The sequence below is a fragment of the Papio anubis genome, chromosome 9, assembly GCF_008728515.1.
Source record: "Papio anubis isolate 15944 chromosome 9, Panubis1.0, whole genome shotgun sequence".
In the NCBI taxonomy this organism is placed as follows: domain Eukaryota; kingdom Metazoa; phylum Chordata; class Mammalia; order Primates; family Cercopithecidae; genus Papio; species Papio anubis.
The window spans coordinates 10,760,822-10,784,362 of NC_044984.1; the positions used below are offsets into that span (position 1 = coordinate 10,760,822).

Here is a 23,541-nt window from a genome sequence, read left to right on the forward strand (position 1 = left end):
TTGATAACAAAAGTGACCTCCAACAATTAGGATTCTATTTTGGGGATCTGGAGCATTTTTCTATATGAACATGGATGAATACTCTATGCAATAATACAGTATATCAAGTTTATTTCATCTTTTAATGGCATCATTAGCAAGTCAAATTCTTGCAAATGCTTTTTCACATTCTTAGCTATGGTGACTAAATCTGGATTATTTTACTATAGCAGTCAATGTAGCATTATAGATGCACAAACATACTCAAAGATCACGCTAAATATCTTTATACCTTAAGAAATTTGCCTTTCTATGATATTTTTTCTCTAACGCAGAGCCAAAAAATGTATAGTAACAAAAAATTTTACCCAACACAGCAATAGTATTGTGAAATTAGAATGCTAACAATATGAATATAAATATTTCATTTAGAGACACATTTTTGAAGATATTTATTTAATATCATCATATTATGATTTATGGTAAATTCATGAATTTCTGACACTTTCAAATGTGTATCACAAATAATTAAATTGGAAATAAGAGAAAAGGTGTCTCTCAGTCATAAATATTCAAATTTTGTTGTTTCAAACTCATATTAACACTAAGATGGTGGATTTATAGTTCTTTCTTATCTCTTCTTTTGTTTTAATTAATTAAAGTAATGTTTTGGTACAGGTGTGGTGGTTCACACCTGTAATCCCAGCATTTTGGGTGGCTGAGCCAGGTGGACTGCCTGAGCACAGGAGTTCAAGACCTGCCTAGGCAACATGGCAAAACCATGTCTCTACAAAAAAAAAAAAACTAGAAAAAATTAGCAGGGCGTGGTGGTGAACGCCAGTTGCCCTAGCTACTCTGGAGGCTGAGATGGCAGAATGACTTGAGCCAAGGTGGCAGAGGTTGCATTTAGCTGAGATTGTACTTCTGCACTCCAGCCTGGACAACACGGCGAGATCCTGTCTCAAAATTAAAAAAGAAAAGTTTTAAATTTTAACTTGGATTTCTTAGTACCATAATGCTCTATGCTCCTTTATGGTATCTATGAGATACCATATCTGATTACAATGGTATCTATGAGAATTTGCTGTATCACCCTAATTTTGTACTTAGAAATGTACTTTATGTTTCTGCATTTTTTAACTTTTTTTTTAATATATACTTTAAGTTCTAGGGTACATGTGCACAACGTGCATGTTTGTTACATATGTATACATATGTCATGTTGGTGTGCTGCACCCATTAACTCATCATTTCCATTAGGTATATCTCCTAATGCTATCCCTCCCGCTTCCCCCACCCCACAATAGGCTCCAGTGTGTGATGCTCCCCTTCCTGTGTCCAAGTGATCTCATTGTTCAATTCCCACCTATGAGTGAGAACATGTGGTGTTTGGTTTTCTGTTCTTGCGATAGTTTGCTGAGAATGATGGCTTCCAGCTGCATCCATGTCCCTGCAAAGGACACGAACTCATCATTTTTTATGGCTGCAGAGTATTCCATGGTGTATATGTGTCACATTTTCTTAATCCAGTCTGTCACTGATGGACATTTGAGTTGATTCCAAGTCTTTGCTATTGTGAATAGTGCTGCAATAAACATACGTGTTCATGTGCCTTTATAGCAGCATGATTTATAATCCTTTGGATATATACCCAGTAATGGGATGGCTGGGTCAAATGGTATTTCTAGCTCTAGATCCTTGAGGAATCACCACACTGTTTTCCACAATGGTTGAACTAGTTTACAGTCCCACCAACAGTGTAAAAGTGTTCCTATTTCTCCACAACCTCTCCATCACCTGTTGTTTCCTGATTTTTTCATGATTGCCATTCTAACTGGAGTGAGATGGTATCTCATTGTAGTTTGAATTGCATTTCTCTGATGGTGAGTGATGATGAGCACTTTTTCATGCGTTTGTTGGCTGTATGAATGTCTTCTTTTGAGAAATGTCTGTTCATATCCTTTGCCCACTTTTTGATGGGGTTGTTTGTTTGTTTCTTGTAAATTTGTTTGAGTTCTTTGTAGGTTCTGGATATTAGCCCTTTGTCAGATGAGTAGATTGCAAAATTTTTCTCCCATTCTGTAGGTTGACTGTTCACTCTGATGGTAGTTTCTTTTGCTGTGCAAAAGTTCTTTAGTTTAATTATATCCCATTTGTCAATTACGGCTTTTGTTGCCATTGCTTTTGGTGTTTTAGACATGAAGTTTTTAACATTTTTTATTGTGGAGTATAACATACATATACAGAGTAATAATATCTAATAAAAAGTAAGAAAAAATTATAAGGTTAACATCTATGTTACCACACCTTGGTAAGGAAATAGAATTTGCCATTGTATATTTAGAAAACCCCATTGTGTCAGCCCAAAATCTCCTTAGCTGATAAACAACATCAGCAAAGTGTGAGCATACAAAATCAATGTGCAAAAATCACAAGCACTTCTACACACCAATAACAGACAAGCACAGAGCCAAATCATTAGTGCACTCCCATTCACAATTGCTAAAAAGAGAATAAAATACCTAGGAATCCAACTTTCAAGGGATGTGAAGGACCTCTTCAAGGAGAACTACAAACCACTGCTCAATGAAATAAAAGAGGACACAAACAAATGGAAAAACATTCCATGCTCATGGTTAGGAAGAATCAATATCGTGAAAATGGCCATACTGCTCAAGGTAATTCATAGATTCAATGTCATCCCCATCAAGCTACCAATGACTTTCTTCACAGAATTGGAAAAAACTACTTTAAAGTTCAGATGGAACCAAAAAAGAGCCCGCATTGCAAAGACAAACCTAAGCAAAAAGAACAAAGCTGGAGGTGTCATGCTACCTTACTTCAAGCTATACTACAAGGCTATAGTAACCAAAACAGCATGGTACTTGTACCAAAACAGAAATATACCAGTGGAACAGAACAGAGCCCTCAGAAATAATAACACACATCTACAACCATCTGATCTTTGACAACCCTGGCAAAAACTAGAAATGGGGAAAGGATTCCCTATTTAATAAATGGTGCTGGGAAAACTGACTAGTCATATGTAGAAAGCTTACACCTTATACAAAAATTAATTCAAATGGATTAAAGACTTAAATGTTAGACCTAAAACCATAGAAACCCTAGAGGTAAACCTAGGAAATACCATTCAGGACCTAGGCATGTGCAAGGACTTCATGACTAAAACACCAAAAGCAATGGCAACAAAAGCCAAAATTGACAAATGGGATCTAATTAAACTAAAGAGCTTCTGCACAGCAAAAGAAACTAATATCAGAGTGAACAGTCAACCTACAGAATGGGAGAAAATTTTTGCAATCTACCCATCTGACAAAGGGCTGATATCCAGAATCTACAAAGAACTTAAGCAAATTTACAAGAAAAAAATCAAACAACCACATCAAAAAGTGGGCAACTGTGGTTGTTTATTGTATTTTAATGCCTAAAGAAATTCCTCAAACAAAATTGGTGGTAAGCTGTTGTGAGGTGCTTGAATATGTAATATTTTCTCTCCACAGTCCACTAAATTACTTTTTCTAGTAACCAGTTTCCTGGTTCTAATCATATAATCACACGTGTTTTGATGGGCTTGTGCAACCTAACTAGGCTACCCTATTGCTGTACCACCACCACCACCACCAGTCCCCATTCCAACTTTATTCAGTGCTTTTGATGTGGGCACTAGGATGTTCCAGATTCAGTTTATTTAGATATTTGATTCAATGATGACCAACACAGTCAAAGATACTTCACACAGATAAGATCCAAATAAAAGGGTGAAAAAAAAATAGAATTTCCAGCAATCCAGATACTCCCAATATAAGTCTTCTTGTTGATATTTTCCTCCCTCCTGACTATCCCAATTGTTTTAATGATCACTCATATGTTTCACTGTAGAGATTTATCACCAAGGTAAAAAATTACAACGTATTAAAAATAATGTTTTTCAACATTATGTAAATGAGATTATACTAAATGTATTTTCCATCTTGATAATTTCTCTCACATCTGCGAGTATTATTATCTATGTAGCTCCAATTTGTTCATTTTCTTTGTTGTATTATTCTGTTGTAAACATGTCAGTCTCATTTGTTAATTTTGATTGCTGTATAGTATTCCATTGTATAAGTATGCCACAATTTGTTTATCCATTGGGAGGATTTATAGACATTTGGAGGACTTCTCAACTTTAGCTATTGAAACTCAGTGATATGCATGTGTATGTACATGTATTCTGATAAGAGTGAAAATACTGGATCTTAGGATGTAATCCTTCATCTTAATCAGAAAATATCATACTCGGCTGAAATGATGGCACAGACTTATAATTTCAGGAGTAGTGTATGAAAATTCCCATTGTGTCATATACTTTCCAAAATAAGTAATGTCAGGCTAATATATACATTTTTATATTTATATAAAATATTATTAAACAATATTTTCCAAGCCCTTTTCTATTCTTATTCAAAATATATTTTTACTTCAATAAATTACATTAATCTTTTTCCATTCTATGACTGTTATTTCATATACACCTATTAATAATGCTTTATGAATGTGAATATGTCAACACACTTCCATTTCATCACTGACAACAAGCTTACAACGTTAGGGCACATCCTATAATTAACACATAGATTTCATAGATGCTATTTTAGCACTTACAAAAAGTTTCACTGAATTATTTTCCATAATTTCTATACTATTTTCACATTGACAGTATTTTTTAGAAAAGGGAAGATTGGAGTTCTCTTATCTGAAGTTTAGAAGGAATTTGATAAATGGAAGATAAGGATATCATTAGCGATTCAGGGGCTTAGAAGCGCCTTAGAAAAAAATGCTAAAATAATTTACATCAGAGCTCAATTCCAAAAAAAGCTTTTCTATAATTCAAAAGCTGGAAGAAATGACTTTTTAACTGCATATGAAAGCCGATAATCGCAATCAAGATCATGATCATGATTTTTCATCCCTCTTATAGAAGACATTTTTTTCTAAGCTATTCACATACTTGTATTAAATCTTATATTCTTCAGTACTGTTTATGGTAGACATAGATGAAATTTACTCTACATATGCTTCTCACTCAAATTTTATTGTGTGCATTGTTTTCTAACAACAATTCTGTTTGCATTTTACTAAACATAAAATAGGAATTCATATTGGAATAAAACCCTAAAGATACATCCTCATTATTGATTTAGAATTGAATGACATTATTTATCCAAAAAGTTATAGGTTAAAACAACAAATTCTAAGCACACTGTGGTATATTTGTGTGGTTCAAATAACAACAAAGAGAGCAATATTTTCCCGGAGATAAGCTGTTAGTTCTTAATAATTATAAATAGACATAAATTCTTCAAATGAAATAAAAACTACATGCATAAAATAAACATGGATTCATAATTCTGAGGAATTATTTTCTATAGTTTGGCATTTTTTGTGAAAAAACAATAAAAAGCATGTTATTGTCAATATTCTTCAGTTTTTCATACACACATAAATACACACACACACATATATACTTTTCCAGACTAACATTAGGTAAAAGATTTTTCTAGGTATATATTTGGAAATTATTTACATACATATATTACAGAAAACCCAGTAGCAAATATAAAATGTTTCATACACCCCCATTTAGTTTTCTGCTAGAAGACACACAATGCCCCTCTTGTGAATCTATGGAGATGAAGGCTTCTGTCCTTTCACCCAGTACCTCACATTCCTTAAAACTGAAAGAAAAGTCTGCTTTAGTGTCTTGTTTCCCCAAATCAGGATGAATGGGTGGGTGGAAGGATAGCTGAATTTAATAGCTTGGCAGAACATGAAGAAAGGTTTGTTTTCCAGCCTCCCAGAATTCCAAACTGATAGGATTATGGACAGAAAGTAAATGGCACATACCAGGAGAAAGGAGGTCACAATTTGCAAAGCTTTTGTGTGGACCTTGGTGCTGGGATCTTGAGATCCTTTGCCATGGACCCGCATCTTCTTGAGATGTTTACACAGAGAACAGATTAACAGCAGAAAAGATATCAGGGTCAGAGTGAGGGGTACAAAGTTTGCTAGCATGGCTACAGTTGTATTTGAAAGGTACATTGCACTCTTCAATTTGATCTTCCAAGTCATGTTTCCTTCATATTCTTTTGTCCGTACAATCTGATTCATGTTCATCACAAAAAGTTGACAAACCAAAAACAGCAAAGGCCCTAACAGTGTCACCAGAATGACACTCTTTACTCTCCTATTTAAGTGAAGAAAAATCAGGTTGGAGAAAGTGGCAATTCTGAGCAAATAAAACATGCTGAGGCTAGTAGAAAGCCAGTTGCTGAAATGGTTGGTCACTACCCAGACATTATAAGCAGTACTTCTTACTTCTACACTATGAAAAGCTAGATTAAACTCAGTTGCATACCAATGTAGTGATAATACCCAGAGCAAACCAACTCTGGAGACCGCCAGAGCAGTGAGAATTTGGCCAGCAAAGGAGATCTTTTGTCTCTTGACCCACTCAATAGAATTTATCAATGCTATGAAGCCATTAGCAAAATTTCCAATAAAAAATATAACCACTATTAGAATGGAAAAAGTGATGGGCAGAAAAGTTATCATGTCTAAACAGATAAAAAGAAATTTTTTAAATGCCAGTGTAATATCACTGGATGTGATTGCTTGAATATCCTGACCTTAAATTCTATATGCACCTGATTTGTGTATCTCCTGTGACATTCTCTTTACTTTTAACTGTTGTGACCAGTGTAAAGCCAGAAATCACCATGACATGCTAACGGATGAGTTCAATGCTCTCTTTATGGAAAACATTCTTATTTTCAAAACGACTCAAATTAACTCATTCATTCACTGTCTGTTCTTGTTATACACTGGAATTATTCATACTGAAGTTGACATGAAACCTGAATTCTCATTTGCTAGTATGCAAACAAGGACATATTCACTTTCAGTGTTTGCAATTTTTTCTTGTGTAACCTCTCCATCATTTGTCTTTAGCAACTTCAGCTGTTAGGAAAGTTTTACAACCCAATACAGAGATCATATAGCAAATGCCTAAATTCTTAAAGGGAGCTTGGTCACAACTAAGATCATCATCTATACAGTCTTTTTTAAATGCTAGATATAAATACACAGAATCCAAACTTCTCTTATCAAAAGTATCTAAGATTTACTTGAGAACCACAGGCAGGCCAGTACTCCATAAGATCTGGTTGCTGCTAAAACTTTTCTGTAACTTCATTATTCACAAGCTCATAAATACACGCACAAACACACACATGTGCACACCACTTATGAATGGAATGAATTATTTTCTTGTAATTTCCAAAATAAAAAATGCATTTCCAGGAGGTTGTCCAGCTGAAATTAGTCCTATTTTCTCACTCAGGGTTTTCAGCCCATGAACAATATTTATTTATCAAACATATCTCTAATTCTTAGACCTTTGGTAAAGTTTCTTTCAAGTCTAATGTTTAAATATTTATTATTTAATTAAAATATTCAGCAATTTTATAAATATTCCTGACTACCAGACTCTTTGATATATAATCTTTCAGCATCCTCCCATCACAGGAAGACTGACTACCTTTCCCCTGAACTTGGAGTTCAATCATTTAACTTACTTTGATGAACAGAAAATTACTACACGTTGCATAAAGATTTGAGATGGCTTCCATACTAGAGATTATTCCTTTTTCCATTTACCATGAGACTATCACCTGGCTAGTACACTGTTCCCGGAAGGAGAATGAGAAGTTAATGAAGGCAGATTGTCCCCACCTGATCCAGATGAAATTGGCCAAACTCTAACGACCTCCAAGATGCAGAATTTGGCCCACCACAAATCACCAGAGACATTCACGAAACCCAGCTAAGAAAAATGAAATCCAAAACTTGTGACATATAAATATCTAATGTAGTTTTGGAGGTTTTCCTCTTGCAGTAAAACATTAACTGATAAAAGAACTCTGTTAAACCAAGAGTGTGGGAAATATGAACAACCTTGTTGTGTCAGGAATTCGGGAGCCAAACGAAAAAATCGATGGTGAATAGCAAAGGTTTATTCCTGTGAGGTGGATAATTAAGGCTAGAAGAAATCCTTTGGAAAAATCTGGAGGTGACAGATAACATCATCTCAAATTTCCTCATGTTGCAACTAAATAAGAAAGTTCTTACTTCAACTCTCTTAGAGTTGTCTAAGAATGTATACAAATAGTTTATTTTTTCCCTCAGTATGTAATGAGATGAGTAATAGTAAATTTCTATGAGATATTTCTCCTAATTAAAAATTTTTATATTAAAATTATAATACACACTTAGAAATGGACCAAAACAAAAATGGGAAATACTGCAGTGTATCATAAGCACTCAAGTAACCATGATACAGGGCAAAACAAGGAACACCGAAAACAGCCTAGGTCCACCTCCATGCCACTTTCCAGGCCCGTAACCCCTTGTTCACATCTCTGGAGATAAGCAATATCCATAATTTATTATGATCGTTTTCTTGATTTTCGTTATACTTTACCAATTAGTTGTGCAACCCTAAACTGCATAGCTTGGTCTGGCCTGCTTTGAACTGTCTGTAGGTGCAATCCTCATGCTCTTCTTGTTTGTGGCTTCTTGGACTCAACATTGTGTTTCTGAAATTTAGTCACATAGTTGCATGTATGTGTGATTTTTTTTCACTTCTCTATGTTGTTCTGTTGTATGGATTTACTGTAATGATTGATCTATCCTTAGTATATATTTGGCCAGCTTTTTTTTGAACAGTTATGAATAATTCTACTAGAGCATTCTCTCATATATCATTTGATACAATTTCTTTGTATATATACCTTTGGGTAGAATTACAGGGTCATTGTTCAAAATCTCCTCATAGACATAGAAAAGCTCAAAAAAGATTTTAAGTAAAGTTATTCCTGTCACCTCGACCTCCAGTCTATTTTTTGCTATTTGCATATACCTTGTCAATTACATAATTACCCCAACAAGACATTATTATTTTTTACAGTAAACATTCATTTAGAATTATGCATATATTTACCACTTTCATTAATTTGCATTCCTTCTTGTATGTTCAACTTAATATTTTCAATAAGTCCCTTTACTGGCCAGGCGGGGTCGCTCACACCCATAATCCCAATATTTTGTAAGGCTGGGGCAGGAGCACCCAGGAGTTCAAGACCAGTCTGTGCAACACAGCGAAACTCCCTCTATAATGAATGAAAAAGTTAGCCAGGCATCGTGAAGCTACTCACAAGGCTGAGGTGGGAGGATGGTTTGAGCCGAGCAGTTCCAGATTGCAGTAAGCCATGATCCTACCACTGAACTCCAGCCTGGACAACAGAGTGAGACTCCAATTCTACATACAATAATATTAAAAATAACAATTTTTCTATTATCTGAAAAAAATCATTTTAAGTTTCTGTTTATCAAGGTCTATTGTACTTTTGAAAAACACTGAAAACATGATTCCATTGAACTCTAGCTTGATTTTGGTCTGTTGAAAATCAGACTGTCATTTAGACAGTTATTTCCTTTAATGTAATCTATCTCTTCCTCTAGTTACTTTTCAGATTTTCTATTGGTATTTGATGTCCTATCATTTTATGTTAATTTGGTTTTAGTTACCTTGTCTGAAGCTTGATGGTTCTTAAAATATATGAACTGATACTTTTTGTCACTTTTTAAAAAATCTCCACATTGCTTCTGCCCCATTTTCTCTCTTCTAATCTTCCAGAACTGCAGAAGTATGTTACACGTTCTGACTGAGCTCAATGTCTCTGACCCTCTAGCCTTATATTTTGTATCTCTTGGTCTCTTTGTGCTTCATTCTAGGAAGCTTTCTTCCAATTCACTCATTATTTCTTCTCTTACATTTAACTGGTTGTTAAATATCAATATTTAACAATTGAGAATTGGACTCCCAATATTGATTACTCTTTTTTTTATCATTCTTTTAGCGGTAGAAATAAACTTTTGTTCTCCTTGTATAAATCATTTTTTAATGGAGAAACTAAACAAAGTATTCCTAACACAAATTCTCAAAAAAAATAGTTTTATAAATTTTTAGTACACCGGACATGAAAATGGCAACGATTTTCTACTTTTTGTAATACTTAGCTCACAGAAGAGATTAAAATCATGGTCTAGGCATTCTCCTGCAACTTGGAAGAAACTCGAAATTGATTTCATGTTAGTAGTTTTTTGTTTTTTTGTTTTTTTTGTTTTTTGTTTTGGATAGTAGCTTGTCTGTTGCTGGGTCATCACCACAAACTCTCCTCCCAGGGAAATTTAATGAGCAGTACTTGATCTGAAAATGTCATTACAATTAATAAAATATAGTATCTCAACCGCAGCTCCACCATTCTATTCTGTGATTTAAATTTTACTCTATTTCTATTAGCAGAAATCAAGACTTCTTCGTTTAAAATAATCTTTAAAATATCAAAAATTAAAACAGTACTTACAAGTGTATCAAAGATTGAAGGACTTTAAGTTCCATGGAAACAAAACTGAACTGGTGCTTCTAAGGAATTCCACCATTTATTCCCCACCCGTAAATATAGTTTTCATTATAGAAATATAACCTCCAAACTCCATCATCACTCACTCAAATGTGACAGAAGATCTGAGATATTACCTCTGTTTGAAAATTTGGTCCTAAAATACTCTCTTTAGAAATAAAAGTTTACTCATAAATTGTGTTTCTATCGTGATCATAGTGAAACAAGGATTATTTTAAACCCAGCTTCATTGGAATGAGTTCATAAGCCAGTAGTTGATGAGGTTTCATAATTGATAAATACTTATAAACCAAGAGCAAAACGGAGCTGAAAAGCTCATACCTAAGGTCAGCCTTTGAAGTGGAAAATCAAAGAACCTCAACCAGTTGTCAGGACACAGCCAATTCCGAGAACAAGAATTCAATAATTGAAGGGAAGCTTAAGTCCCCTAGATAAAGGATGCTGAAAATTCACTACAAGGATATTCAGGGTGTATTCATATGGTGCTTCCTCAAAGACCTGTAGCCATTTCCCAGATAACAGTACCCAGGGAAAGGACGCACACCCACACCATCTGAGACTTTTAGGTATAGGGCTCTTACAGTAGGTAGATAGTCAGGCATGAGCGGGGCAGAAGACGGTTCTCACCACCCACCAGGAATGTCAGGTGGCCATCAGGTGATGGCCTGGCAGTTGTCACACTGCCTCTCTAAAAATAATAATTGGTCACAGGCACCAGGGAGAGACAATTTCACAATAAATAAAAGTGCTTAAAATTGGTAGTCAGCAGCTCAGGAACAGGGTGAGTAGGCTGAGGCATGCATGTTGAGAGAGAAAATGGTGGAATATGACCTTCTGTGGGCATTCCACCAAAAGCGGGAAGAATGCCTCAGGCAAGCATGTGTACAACTCCGGTAAACACACTGTGCATGCTCACCTCTCCAGTGTTAGCAGGCCACCACGCATGTGAGCAGCCCACTCTAAGAGGTTGACTCATGGAAAAAGGAACACAAGACCCTAAGGGAAGAATCGTGGGAAAAGGAACACAAGACCCCAGAGGTATACCAACGTATAAAACCCCAAGTCGAAAGGCCTAACACTGCACTTGACCTCGAAAGTGCCCGCTGTGGTCTCCTCCAAGTGTGATTTCCTTTCTTTCCTGCTCTCTTTTTAATAAACTTCCATTCCTCCTCAGAAACTTCCTTCAGTCTCTTCTGACTTACGCCCCTCAGTTGAATTCCTTCTTCTGAGGAGGCAAGACTTGAGGTTGCTGCAGACTCATATGAAATTGCCACCAGTAAACCAGATATTGGCCCTCCCAGCAGAGCCTGAACTAACACTAATGTCTTTGTACCCAAAAGACACTGTGGTCTATGAGATAGAGTGGGAGATATTCTTTTTAATTTTTTTTTGTTTTTTGTGTTATTTGCATCTGGGTTTTTTCAGAGACTCAGTCTCAATCCGTCACCCAGGCTGTATGTAGTACAGTGGCATGATCATTACTCAATACAGCCTTGAGTAATGATTTTACTCAGTAAAGCCCGGGTTTGTAACAGATTGCCCCATTTTTTTCTAAGAAAAAGAGTATGAGTTACTATTTTTTATTATTATTTTATCTTCTCTTCTCTCCTTCTTCCCTTTGTTCTCTATATCCTGCTTAGCCCTTCATAAATGCCAATGTAACCTTTCACCCCCACTCACTGGACATTCCCTGCAGGGCACATTTCTCTAACTATGTGCTGCAAGACAGATCTCCCCTGAGAATTGACAGTCAATTTGCAAACCAAAGCACACCCACCACAGAACTTTTACCTCCAGGAAGTGGAGCTGGAAATTCCAGGCTCTGCTCCACTCCAGGAATTGCCTGAGGACTTTCATCCAACAGGAGGGCATATGAAAACCATACCCACTTGGCCACTTTTGTAATGTATTTCTGCAAAAGAAGGCACCAATTCAACTACCTGGTAGTGTAGGGGTTCAGTCAGAATGGTAGGGAAAATTATAAAATAAAACAAAAACCTTCTTGGAAGACCAAGAAGTTGTTGCATAGCTTCAGATAGCTTGGCTGAAGGCAGCCAGAGTCTCTTTGCAGGAGCCAGAGAACTTAGGGCACAGATACAAAGGAATGTAGAGTAGTTTATCTAAAGAGCTTGTTTACTGAGACAGTCCTAAAACTAACCTTTCATCACTCACAGGCAATATTGCTCTCCTGCGAAAAGGTGACCAGGGTGATTACCCTCTAATTGTGTTGACTCAAAGCTTTTGTCATTTAATGTGTGCTAAACAAATGCCAAGAAAGGCCAGCAAGTCTGGGCCAAGACTGACAGCACTCTCCTGAGAGTCTGTAAGTGGCCAGGAGGCTGGGCCGGGCTGACAAGCCAAATATATGTGTCAGTGTATGTTATTCCTCTGTCATTGAGTCAGGGTCTGCAGGACAGACCCCCCGCATGGTAGATAAGGCACCAAGCTTGCAGGAGGACCCTCTACCCTTGCTCAGTATCCCCCCTTACCTTATAAAAGTGTCTGCTTTCTGCTCCAAAGGTGAAGTGGTACACTTAAAGGCAGGACTCCTCGTGCCCCTTCCCCAAGCTAGGTTTGGAATAAATTTATTACTTTTGTACCAGGCCTCACTCTTGTTAACTGGACTCTGGATGCAGCCAGCAACTGACTTGCATATTGGTTATAAGTTCAAGGGAGTCTCCTGCCTCAGCCTCCTGGGTAACTGGGACTACAGGTGAGCACCACCATGCCAAAATAAGTTTTGTTGTTGTTTTTTCTTTTTCTTTTCTTTCTTTCTTTTTTTTTTTTTTTTCAGTTTTTATAGAGACAGGCTCTCACCATGTAGCCCAGGGTGGTCTGGAACTCCTGGCGTCAAGAGATATTCCCAACTGTGCCTCCCAAAGTGTGGGAATTGCAGGCATGAGTCATCATACCCACCCTGCACTGGGAGTTTTTGAAGGTCAGATGCTACTTAGAGTTTTGGCTCATGTCCATCCCAAGGGGCATCTAATCAGTTTTCCATTATTACCTCTTCCTGAAGGTGTAATTGAAATGGACACACATGGCAGCTGGCAGGATTCTCACTTTCTTCCTGACCTGTACAGTAAGGGACATTATTAGAGCAAGACCAAGGGGAAACCTGTGAAATTCTCCACTGCAACAATGATTGAAAAGTAATAATCACATTCTCCAAGGTATGGAATTGATCACTACCGTGACAAAACACTTGAAAGTTTTGTCACAGGGGACGGTAGTCTTTTTATATCCCTATCCGCCTAACCTAACTGACCTCTACCAAAATCAGACACATTATAAAATGAGGTCAGAGTTCCGTAAATTTAAATCACTATTTACAAATGCTCTCTAGGATGTGGTATCTTCCCTGAGCAGAGCAGAGCTGGCAGTTTGCATGTGGCTCTTGATTTAGCGAATATTTCTTATTTTACACCCATGGGTGGGTCAGGAGATTATAACAATTGGCCTCTGTGTGTTAAGAATAAAAGCGCTGCTTCACTGTTTTATGTCAAGGCAATGTCACTTCCGCTCTCACTTTAATTTACATTTTGCAAAACATCATGTTATTCTATTAATAAAGTTATGGTAATTGGTGCAATAACCAGGAAATGGAACGTTCCCTATAGTAAAATACTTGAACATTAAATAGAAATAAAACACCAGAAGAGAGAGATACACCTGACAATATTTAGAGACCTGAAACACAGATTTTGTTTTAGGAGTCCCATACTCCTGGTCCACATGCCAAAAAAATCCATTTATTTATTTATTTATTTATTTACTTATTTATTTTTGAGACAGAGTCTCCCTCTGTTACCCAGGCTGGAATGCACGGGAGTGATCTTGGCTCACTGCAACCTTCGCCTCCTGGGTTCAATCCGTTCAAATCCTTCAACTTCCTGAGTAGCTGTGTTTACAGGCTTTTGCTACCATGCCTGGCAATTTTTTTTTTTTTAATTTAAGTAAAGATGGGGTTTCACCATGTTGCCCAGACTGATCTCAAACTCACAGCCCCAAGTGATCTGCCCACCTTGGTCTCCCAAAGTGCTGGGATTACAGGCATGAGCCACTATGACCAACAGAAACATCCTTTTTAAAGTAAGTGGCCTGTTGCCTTATATGTACTTCCTGCGACTAAAAGAGAAGCACAGTGTTTATCGAGCCTCTTGGGGTTTTGGTGTCCACGAACACCACAGTAGAGGATATTGCTCCGACATGTTAATAAAGTCTTTTTATGTCCCTATTCACTTAACCTACCTAGCCTCTGACAAAACGAGATGGGTTACAGAATGAATGCAAAGACTAGTGGTTTCAAGTGAAATCCAGAACATGAGATATCTCTACAGCAGATATAGGCTCTGGCCCAACCTGCTCTGCCCATTGTGTCAGATGATCCAGCAGAATTCAAAGCTGCTAGAGGCGTGCATTGTGGGCATTACAGATTCTGTGCATGTCTCCATCAAGCCTGTAGAAGAGAAAGCAAATACCTAGGGAATCAGTGCAGAACTATTCCCTCTTCAGCAGAGGAGTATCCGCTGTCTGAAAAGCAAAAATACAAGTGCAGAGCATTAATCCAACCAAAAAGCCCCTCAAACACAAGATTCCATGCAACTGCACAAGTCATATGCTTGTAAATCCAGACACAATTGGAGGGCATCAGCACATCTGAGTGGCACAAGGAGGGAACTGTATTATACACAAACGTGCTTTCTCAGATTTCCTTGAATGTCTCCTGAGGGAAAGATGTATGATAAACAAAATGTGTGTGTGTATATATAGATAGATAGATATACACAATATATATATATACACACATACACACACATATCAGATGTGGATCTGATACATATATATGTGGATCTGATTTGTGCTGGCTTTTTGGTCCTGGGAGTCAAGAGAAAGCAAGACAGATATGACCTCTCTTTTTATGGTGATTACATTGTACTAGGGAAGATGTATGATAAACAAAATGTGTGTGTGTGTGTATGTGTGTGTATATAGATATATAGATATATATCTCAGGTGTGGAGTTGACTTATTTTAAGTTTTACATAATAATGTTAAAATGTCATGACACCAAGAATTAACAGTCACACAGAATTTAGTTGTTCAACAAGGCTGTATATTTCCTTCTTATGATAATACTTGGTATCAATAGATACGTCAACACACTTTGTGTTATTTCACCATTTAAATAATTATAATAAAACAAATCATTAATACATTTCCTATAATCAATATATAGATTTCATATATTTTTAACATTTAAAGAAAGTTTAACATTTAACATTTGAAGAAAGTTTCATTCAATTATCATGTATAGTTTCTATACTCTCTTTTGGTTGGGCCTTTATAAGACAGAGAATATTTGAGTTTTTTTGAGGAATATTAGGAATGGAGGACAAAGGAGAAAATCGGAAATTCAGGGGCTCAGAGGTGGCTAAGAAGAATAAATGGAAATACTTTACATCAGATGTCAACTTCAAAAAAGGTATCCTTTAATTCAAAAAGTGGAAGAAATGACTTTTCTAACTACACATAAAAAAATTATAACAGCACTGAAATGATCATCATCATGTTTCTTCACTCCTATTACAAAAATGATTTTTATTCTAGGCTCTTCACATACTGGTATTAAATCTAGTATTCCTCCGTACTGTTTTTGGTATACATGTACAAAACTTACTCTACATATGTTTCTCACTCAAATTTTGTTGTGTGCATCATTAGCTAACAATTTGCTTTCTACTAAACATAAAATAAGATTTCCTAATGAAATAAAACCTACCCCAAAGATACATTCTCATCATTGATTTAGAATTGCATGTCTTTACCATCCAAAAAATTAGGGGTTCACCAATGATAGTTAAGTACATACATGTGGTACAAATTACAATGGAAAACAGCATTAATTTCCTCATAAAAGCTGTAAGTTCCTAATTATAAATAGAGATAATAATTTCTTCAAAGAAAATATTATACAATGAGCTATAATAAAATATACATACAATATATATGTGAAATATACTCAGCTTCATAATTTATGGTCAATGTTGTTATTTATACACGCACACATATACACCCATATACATATGTAAGACTTTTCTAGGTATTTTTTTTTTGAAATTGCTCAAACACATACACTATGGAACAATCAATAGAAATATAAAATGTTCCACACACCGTCGGTTTGTTTACTGCTAGAAGACACATGATGCTCCCCTTGTGAATCTATGGAGTTGAGGGTTTCTGTCCTTTCACTCAGCATGTCACCTGCCACAAAACTGAAAGAAAGATCTGTTTTAGTTTCCTATTTCCCATAATCAGGATGAATGAGTGGAATGAAGGATACATGATTGCAAGAGTTTGGCAAAGCAGGAATACAAGTTTGCTCTGCTGTTTCCAAGGACTCCAGGTTAAAGTGATTAGACAAAGAAAGTAAATGGCGAACAACATGAGGAAGGAGATCACAGTTTGCAGAGATTTTATGGGGACCTTGGTGCTGAGATCTTGAGATTCTTTGCCATGGAGCTGCATCTTCTTGAGATGTTTACACAGAGAACAGATTAACAGCAGAAAACATATTAGGGTCAGAGTGAAGGGTATGAGGTTTGCTAGCGTGCTTATAGTCAAGTTTGAAAGGTGTATTGCATTCTTCAATTTGATCTTCCAAGTCACATTTCCTTCATATTCTTTTGTCCACACACCCTCATCCGTGGTTACCACAGCAAGATTACAAATCAAAAATACCAAGGGCCCCAACAGCATCACCTGAACAACACTCTTAATTCTCTTCTGTAGGTGGAGAAAAATAAGGTTGGAGAAATTGGCAATCTTGAGCAAATAAAATATGCGGAGGCTAGCAGCAAGCCAGATGCTGAAATGGTTGATTATTGCCGAGATATTAGAAGCAAAAATTCTTACTTCTGAACTACATAAAGCCGAATTAAACAGAGTTGCATACCAATATAATAATATGGCCCAGAGTAAACCAATTCTGTAGATCACGAGAGCAGTGAGAATTTGGTCAGCTAAGGAAATCTTTCACGTCTTAACCCAGTCAATGACATTTACTAGAGCTATGAAGCCATTGGCAAAATTTCCAAGAACAAATGCAAACACTAACAGAATTGATAAAATGATGAACAGAAAATACATAATGTTAGATGTTAGACCAAAAAAATTGCAGGCTTAATAACACTGGTTCTGATTCCTTTAATATCCAGACTTTAACTTCAATAAATACTTGATTACTAACTGTGCAATAACATTGGGCCTTTAAATTCTGTGACTAATGTCAACAGGAAAGCACCAGCTTATACTAATGGATGAGTTCAAAGCTGTCTTTATAGAAATAGAAAATATTGTTATTCTCAAAACAGCTCAAATTCACTCCTCTTAATATACTATGTGTCCCTGCTACATGCTGAATTTTTTATACTGATGTTGAAGTGGAAAGTGAATTTTCATGTGTCAGTATGCAAATAAAGGCATATTCTTTTTCATTGTTTTGCAATTTTTTGCCTTGTTTAACCTCTCCATAATTTGTATACAGCATCTTCAGTCGTTTCATAGGGAAATTTTAAAACCACATACATATATCATACAGTAAATGTCTAAATCATTAAAGGAGCTTGGTCATAACTAGGATCATACCAATATGGATTTATTTTTATGCCAGACTTAAATACCAGATTCTAAACCTTTTATCAAAATCATCTAAGGTTATCTTGGAAAGCCCTGGGAGGCCAATACAACTTAAAATCTGGTTTCTGATAACCAATAAATTTATATGACACCATTATTAATAAACTCATAAACATATAGACGCACATACACTCACACCCTTAGGGGATGGAAAGAATTATTTTCTTATAATTCCCCAAACGGAAAACGAGTTTCCAGGAGGTCACCCAGGTGGAATTAGTCCTATTTTCCCACTCACGGCTGTCAGACAATGAATAATATTTATCAAGCGTGTTTCTCATGCTTAGGTCTTTGGTATAATTACACTCAACTCTGTTTTGTTTAAATATTAATTATTTAATTAAAATGTTCAGTAATTTTGTAAATATTTCAAAGTACCCTACACTTTGTCATATAACCTTGCACTACCCTCCCACCACAGGCAGGGTGACTACCTTGACCTTGGACTCCGCATTCCCTCCTGTAATTTGCTTTAGTCATCAGGAAATTAGTAGACTTTACACAGAGATTTAAGACGGCTTCCATACTGGAGTTTCTCACTCTTTTCCGTTTACCATGAGGACATCATTTGGCTAGTACACTGTTCCCAGAAGAAGAATGAGAAACTAATGGAGTCAGAATGCCACTGCCTTTTCTAGCCTAAATCAGCTGAACTAGCTTCAAGATGCAGTACATGACCCATCTCCAGTAACCAGAGCCATCCACCAAACCTAGCTTAGAAAAATGAAATCCGAAGATGTGTGAGGTACAAACATCTAAAGCAGTTTTGGAGGATTTTCTCTTGCAGAAAAACGTAACTGATATAGGCATTCTGCTAAACCAAGAGTGTGGGAAACATATCCACACTTGTTGTGTCAGGAATTCGGAATTCAAGGGAAAAACAGACTGAGAATGTCAAAGTTTTGTCACATGAAGTGGATAATTAAGCCTAAAAGAAAAGCCTATTGAAAAATCTGCGGTTGGCAGGTAACATCATGTCAACTTTTAGAAAGTTGTAACTAAAATCAGAAAGTTTCTACTTAAAATTTCTTAGAGTTATACATAAATGTATACAAATAGTGAATTTTTTCCTTCAGTGTATAATGAGCAGAGTAATAATAATTTTAATGGAACATTTCTTCTAATTAATATTTATATTATAACTAGACTGCACATTTAGAAATTAGCCAAAAGGAAAACATAGCAATGTGTCATAAACACTCATGTAACCATCATGTAGGGCTAAACATGGAACATTGCTAAGAGCCTAAGTTTACCTCAATGCCACTTTCCAAGTCCCTACACCTTTCTTCACATCTCCTGTGATAAGCAACATCCATAATTTATGATGATCTTTTAAAAATTTTCTTTATACTTTACTAACAAGGAATATGACCCTAAACTCAATAGCTCGGTTTGTCCTGCTTTGAACTGTGTGTAGGTGCTATCCTATATGTTCTTATTCATGGCTTCCTGGAATCAATATTATGTATCTAAAATTTAACTCCATAGTTGCATGTACATGTGATCCATTTCTTTTTGCTTCTGTATAATTTTTCATTTTATGATTTTACTGTAATTATTTATCCATCCTTATTTGATATATATTTGGGCAGCTTATTTCTGAGCTATTATGAATAATGCTACAGTGAGCATTCTTTCACATATCATTTGCTACAATTCTTTTGCATATAATATACCTGGGTGTGCAATTACAGGGTCCTTGATTATGATGTTCACATTCTCCTTACAGACATAAAAAAGCCCAAAACATAGTTTGACTAAATTTATTCCTGTCACTTTTATCTCCAGTCTCCTTATTCCTATTTGCATATATCTTATCAATTATACATTCAATCCAAGAAGACAGTATTGTTTTACTCAGTCAATATTTATTTAGAATTACACATTTTTCATTGTCATTAATTTTTATTGCTCCTTGCCTGTTTAACTTTGTATTTTCAGTAATTTTATTTTATCTGACAAATATTACTTTCAAACTCTGTTTTTGAAGGTCTACTATTCTTTGGAAATACACTGAAGACATGATTCCCATGATTCCATTGAATTCCTGCTTCCATATTTTCTGTTAAAATCAGGTTGTATTTAGAATGCAGTTCTTTTCAACATTATCTTCTACCTCTAGCTACTTTTCAGATTTTCTATTGATCTTTGCTGTCCTGTATTATTTTATGTTAACTTGATTTTAGTTATCAAGCCTGACATTTGAGATTACAAAAAATAATTGGAGGCATACATTTTATCACTTTTAGAAAAATCCTTGCAACATTTCTCTTGCTCTATTTTCTCTCCTCTTATCTTACAGAACTCCAGAAGTATGTTAGGTGTTCTGACTGTAGCATCAATGTGTTACCCTCTAGCTTTGTATATTGCCATCTCACTCTCTGTGCTTCATTCTTTGTAGCTATCTTCCAATTCACTTATTATCTCTTCTACTGCATCTAACTGGTTAACTCTGTCTATTGGATTCTCAATATTGATAATTCATTTTTTTCAGTCTTATTCTTTTAGTGTTCGGAATAATCTTTTCTTCTCCTTCCATAAATCATTTTCTATGGGGAAACTGAACAAACTACTGTTAACAGCATGTTCTTTTTAAAAGTGCTTTTGACTTTTGGGGTTTTTTGTGTTTTGTTTTAGTATGTTAGAAATGAAAATGGTAACAATTTTCTTTGTTTCCCAACACTTTGGTCAGAGAATAGAATAGAAATGTTGTTCTGGAATTTACCTTCAATTTGAAAGAAATTGGAAATTAAGTTGACGTAAGTAGCTTTTTTTGGATACTAGCTTGTCTGTTGCTGGGTCCTCACCACAAATTCTGCTCACAGGCAAACTCAATGAGCAGCACTCAATCTCAAAATATCATTGCAATAGATAAAATATATTTCACCAACCACAGCTACATTGTTGCAGTCAGTGAATTAATTTTCACTTTGCTTATGTTGTAGAAATGGGGCTCTCTGCCTTTGAACTCCATCATTACCTAATGAAATAGAGAAGATGTGGGGGAGGGATTACTTCTCTTTGATTTATTTAGCCCTAAAATCCTTTCTTTATAAATAAGAGCTTGATTGTGAAATGGTTTATTTATTTTTCATATTAAGCAATTTTATTTATACTAAAATAAAAATCTTTTTGTAATGTTACTTGGATTAGTTTAATATAATCGGTAATTGTTTCCTTAAGCAATGTATTTTAAACTACACTACACTTAACTTTCTAAATCTAAATGTATTCGGCCTGACTTGAACTTTGTTGTTTACTAATATAACTTTCTTACAATGATATCTCTTAGAAATTACATAGACTTTACCCAAATTATGTGTGTAAATATTTCAGAAATAAATCATTTAATAAGATAGATGTAAATGTAGATGATGATAATAATGATGATGTCAGCTAAAAGGTAGAATGTTATATAATAAATGTGATTTTGGTCTTCTTTTCAAAGCACTACAGTTAATGGTGGTGGGAGAACACTATTATTCTTCCTCATAGATTCACATTTTTTTTTTTAAGACAGAATTTCTCTCTTGTCACCCAGGTTGGAGTGCAATGGCACAATCTCGGCCCACTGCAACCTCTGCCTCCCTAGTTCAAACAATTCTCCTGCCTCAGCCTCCAAGTAGCTGGGATTACAGGTGGCTGCCACCACACCCAGCAATTTTTTTTAAATTTTCTGTAGAGATGGAATTTCACTATGTTGGCAAGGCTGGTCTGGAACTCCTGACCTCAGATGATCCACCAGCCTTGGCCTCCTAGAGTGCTGGGATTACAGGCATGAGCCACTTTGCCTGGCATGATTCATATATTATTCCCAGAATCAGGCCTAGACAAATACCCTCACATAGCATTTCATCAGGAATAACATAGAAACAACATATTTCCAATGATTTACTTGCTATTTCTTTTCTTTTACCACATTCTAAAAATTATGCCAAAAGTGACCTCTAGTAAAGAATACTCTCTTTTTGGCTGTTTAATTTTGTTCTACTTTCATATGAACTGACACAAATACTCTGTGCAATTATAGAGTGTATAAGCTTCATTTCACCTTTTAATAGCATCACTAACAAGTTAAATTCTCAAAACTGCTTATTTACATTGTCAGTTATGGTCACAATATCTGGGTGATTTTATTAAAGCAGTCTAAGTAGTTACACTACATATGTTTGAAGCCTTAACAAAATTATCTTTCTATGAATTTTTCTCTAATATTCAAAAAATGTGTAGTATCAAAATATTTTTTCACACATGTGTACACATGCATGGTATTAAAATCTTTCAATAGCATCATTAGCAACCCAAATTCTTGCAAATGCTTTTTCAGATTCTTAGCTATGGTGACTACATTTGGATTATTTTACTATAGCAGTCAAAGTAGCATTATACATGCACAAACATACTCAAAGATCATGCTAATATGTTTGATTCCTTAACAAATTTGCCTTTCTATGATTTTTTTCTCAACATAGAGCCAAAAAATTTATAGTAACAAGATATTTTACCCAACATGCAGGTGTACACATGAATAGTATTGTGAAATTAGAATGCTAACAATATGAATATAAATATTTCATTTAGAGACACATTTTGGATATATTTAATTTAATATATTTAATATCCATCTTACAATAATTAATTGGAAATTTATGAATTTCTGACACTTTCAAATGTGTATCATAAGTAATTTAATTGTAAATAAGAAAAAAGTGTCTATCAATAATAAATATTCAAATTTTGATGTTTCAAATTCATATTAGCCTTAAGAAGGTGGATTTACAGTTCTTGCTTATGTCTCCTTTTTTTAAAATTAACTTAAGGAAAGTTTTGGGCCAGGTGTGGTGGCTTACATCTGTAATCCCAGCAGTTTGGGAGGCTGAGGCAGGAGGATTGCCTGAGTACAAGAGTTCAAGCCCAGCATGGGCAACATGGCAAAACCCTGTCTCTAGAAAAAATAGAAAAAATTAGCAGGGTGTTATTGAGGGATCTGGCCAGCAGCCCGCAATGCAACAGGGCTCTCTCTCTGTTCCCAGGTGGATCGTCAAGTCGAGAAATAATAGACACACACAAGATAGTGAAAGCTGGGTCCAGAGGGGTCACCGCCTTCTGGTCCCGCAGTGCCAACAATGCTCTGGATATGCCAGCATTTATTAATAAGTTTAGTGAGGGTGGGGGTAGGTTAGTGAGGGATTCAGTGTCATTTGATTATGAGGTGAGAAGGTCACATGGGGATGAAGTAATTCTTTAACATAACATCTATATGCAGAAGTACAGTATACAGTGATAAGAATTTACAATATAGTGTGTGCAT

The 23,541-nt window shown here is 35.6% G+C and overlaps 2 protein-coding genes across 2 annotated transcripts; both read right to left on the reverse strand.

Annotated features, from left to right (window-relative positions):
• Window positions 1-3,324: 3,324 nt before the first annotated feature.
• LOC101020730 (taste receptor type 2 member 46) lies at window positions 3,325-7,444 on the reverse strand. The gene has a single exon (XM_017945662.3). The coding sequence runs from the start codon at window positions 6,595-6,597 to the stop codon at window positions 5,668-5,670; it is 930 nt and encodes a 309-aa protein (XP_017801151.2). The 5' UTR covers window positions 6,598-7,444; the 3' UTR covers window positions 3,325-5,667.
• An 8,176-nt stretch (window positions 7,445-15,620) lies between these two features.
• On the reverse strand, window positions 15,621-21,808 carry LOC103875627 (taste receptor type 2 member 64-like). The gene is given in 1 exon segment (XM_021922048.2): window positions 15,621-21,808. A coding segment is annotated over 1 exon segment (897 nt). The 5' UTR covers window positions 17,679-21,808; the 3' UTR covers window positions 15,621-16,781.
• Between the last annotated feature and the right edge of the window lie 1,733 nt (window positions 21,809-23,541).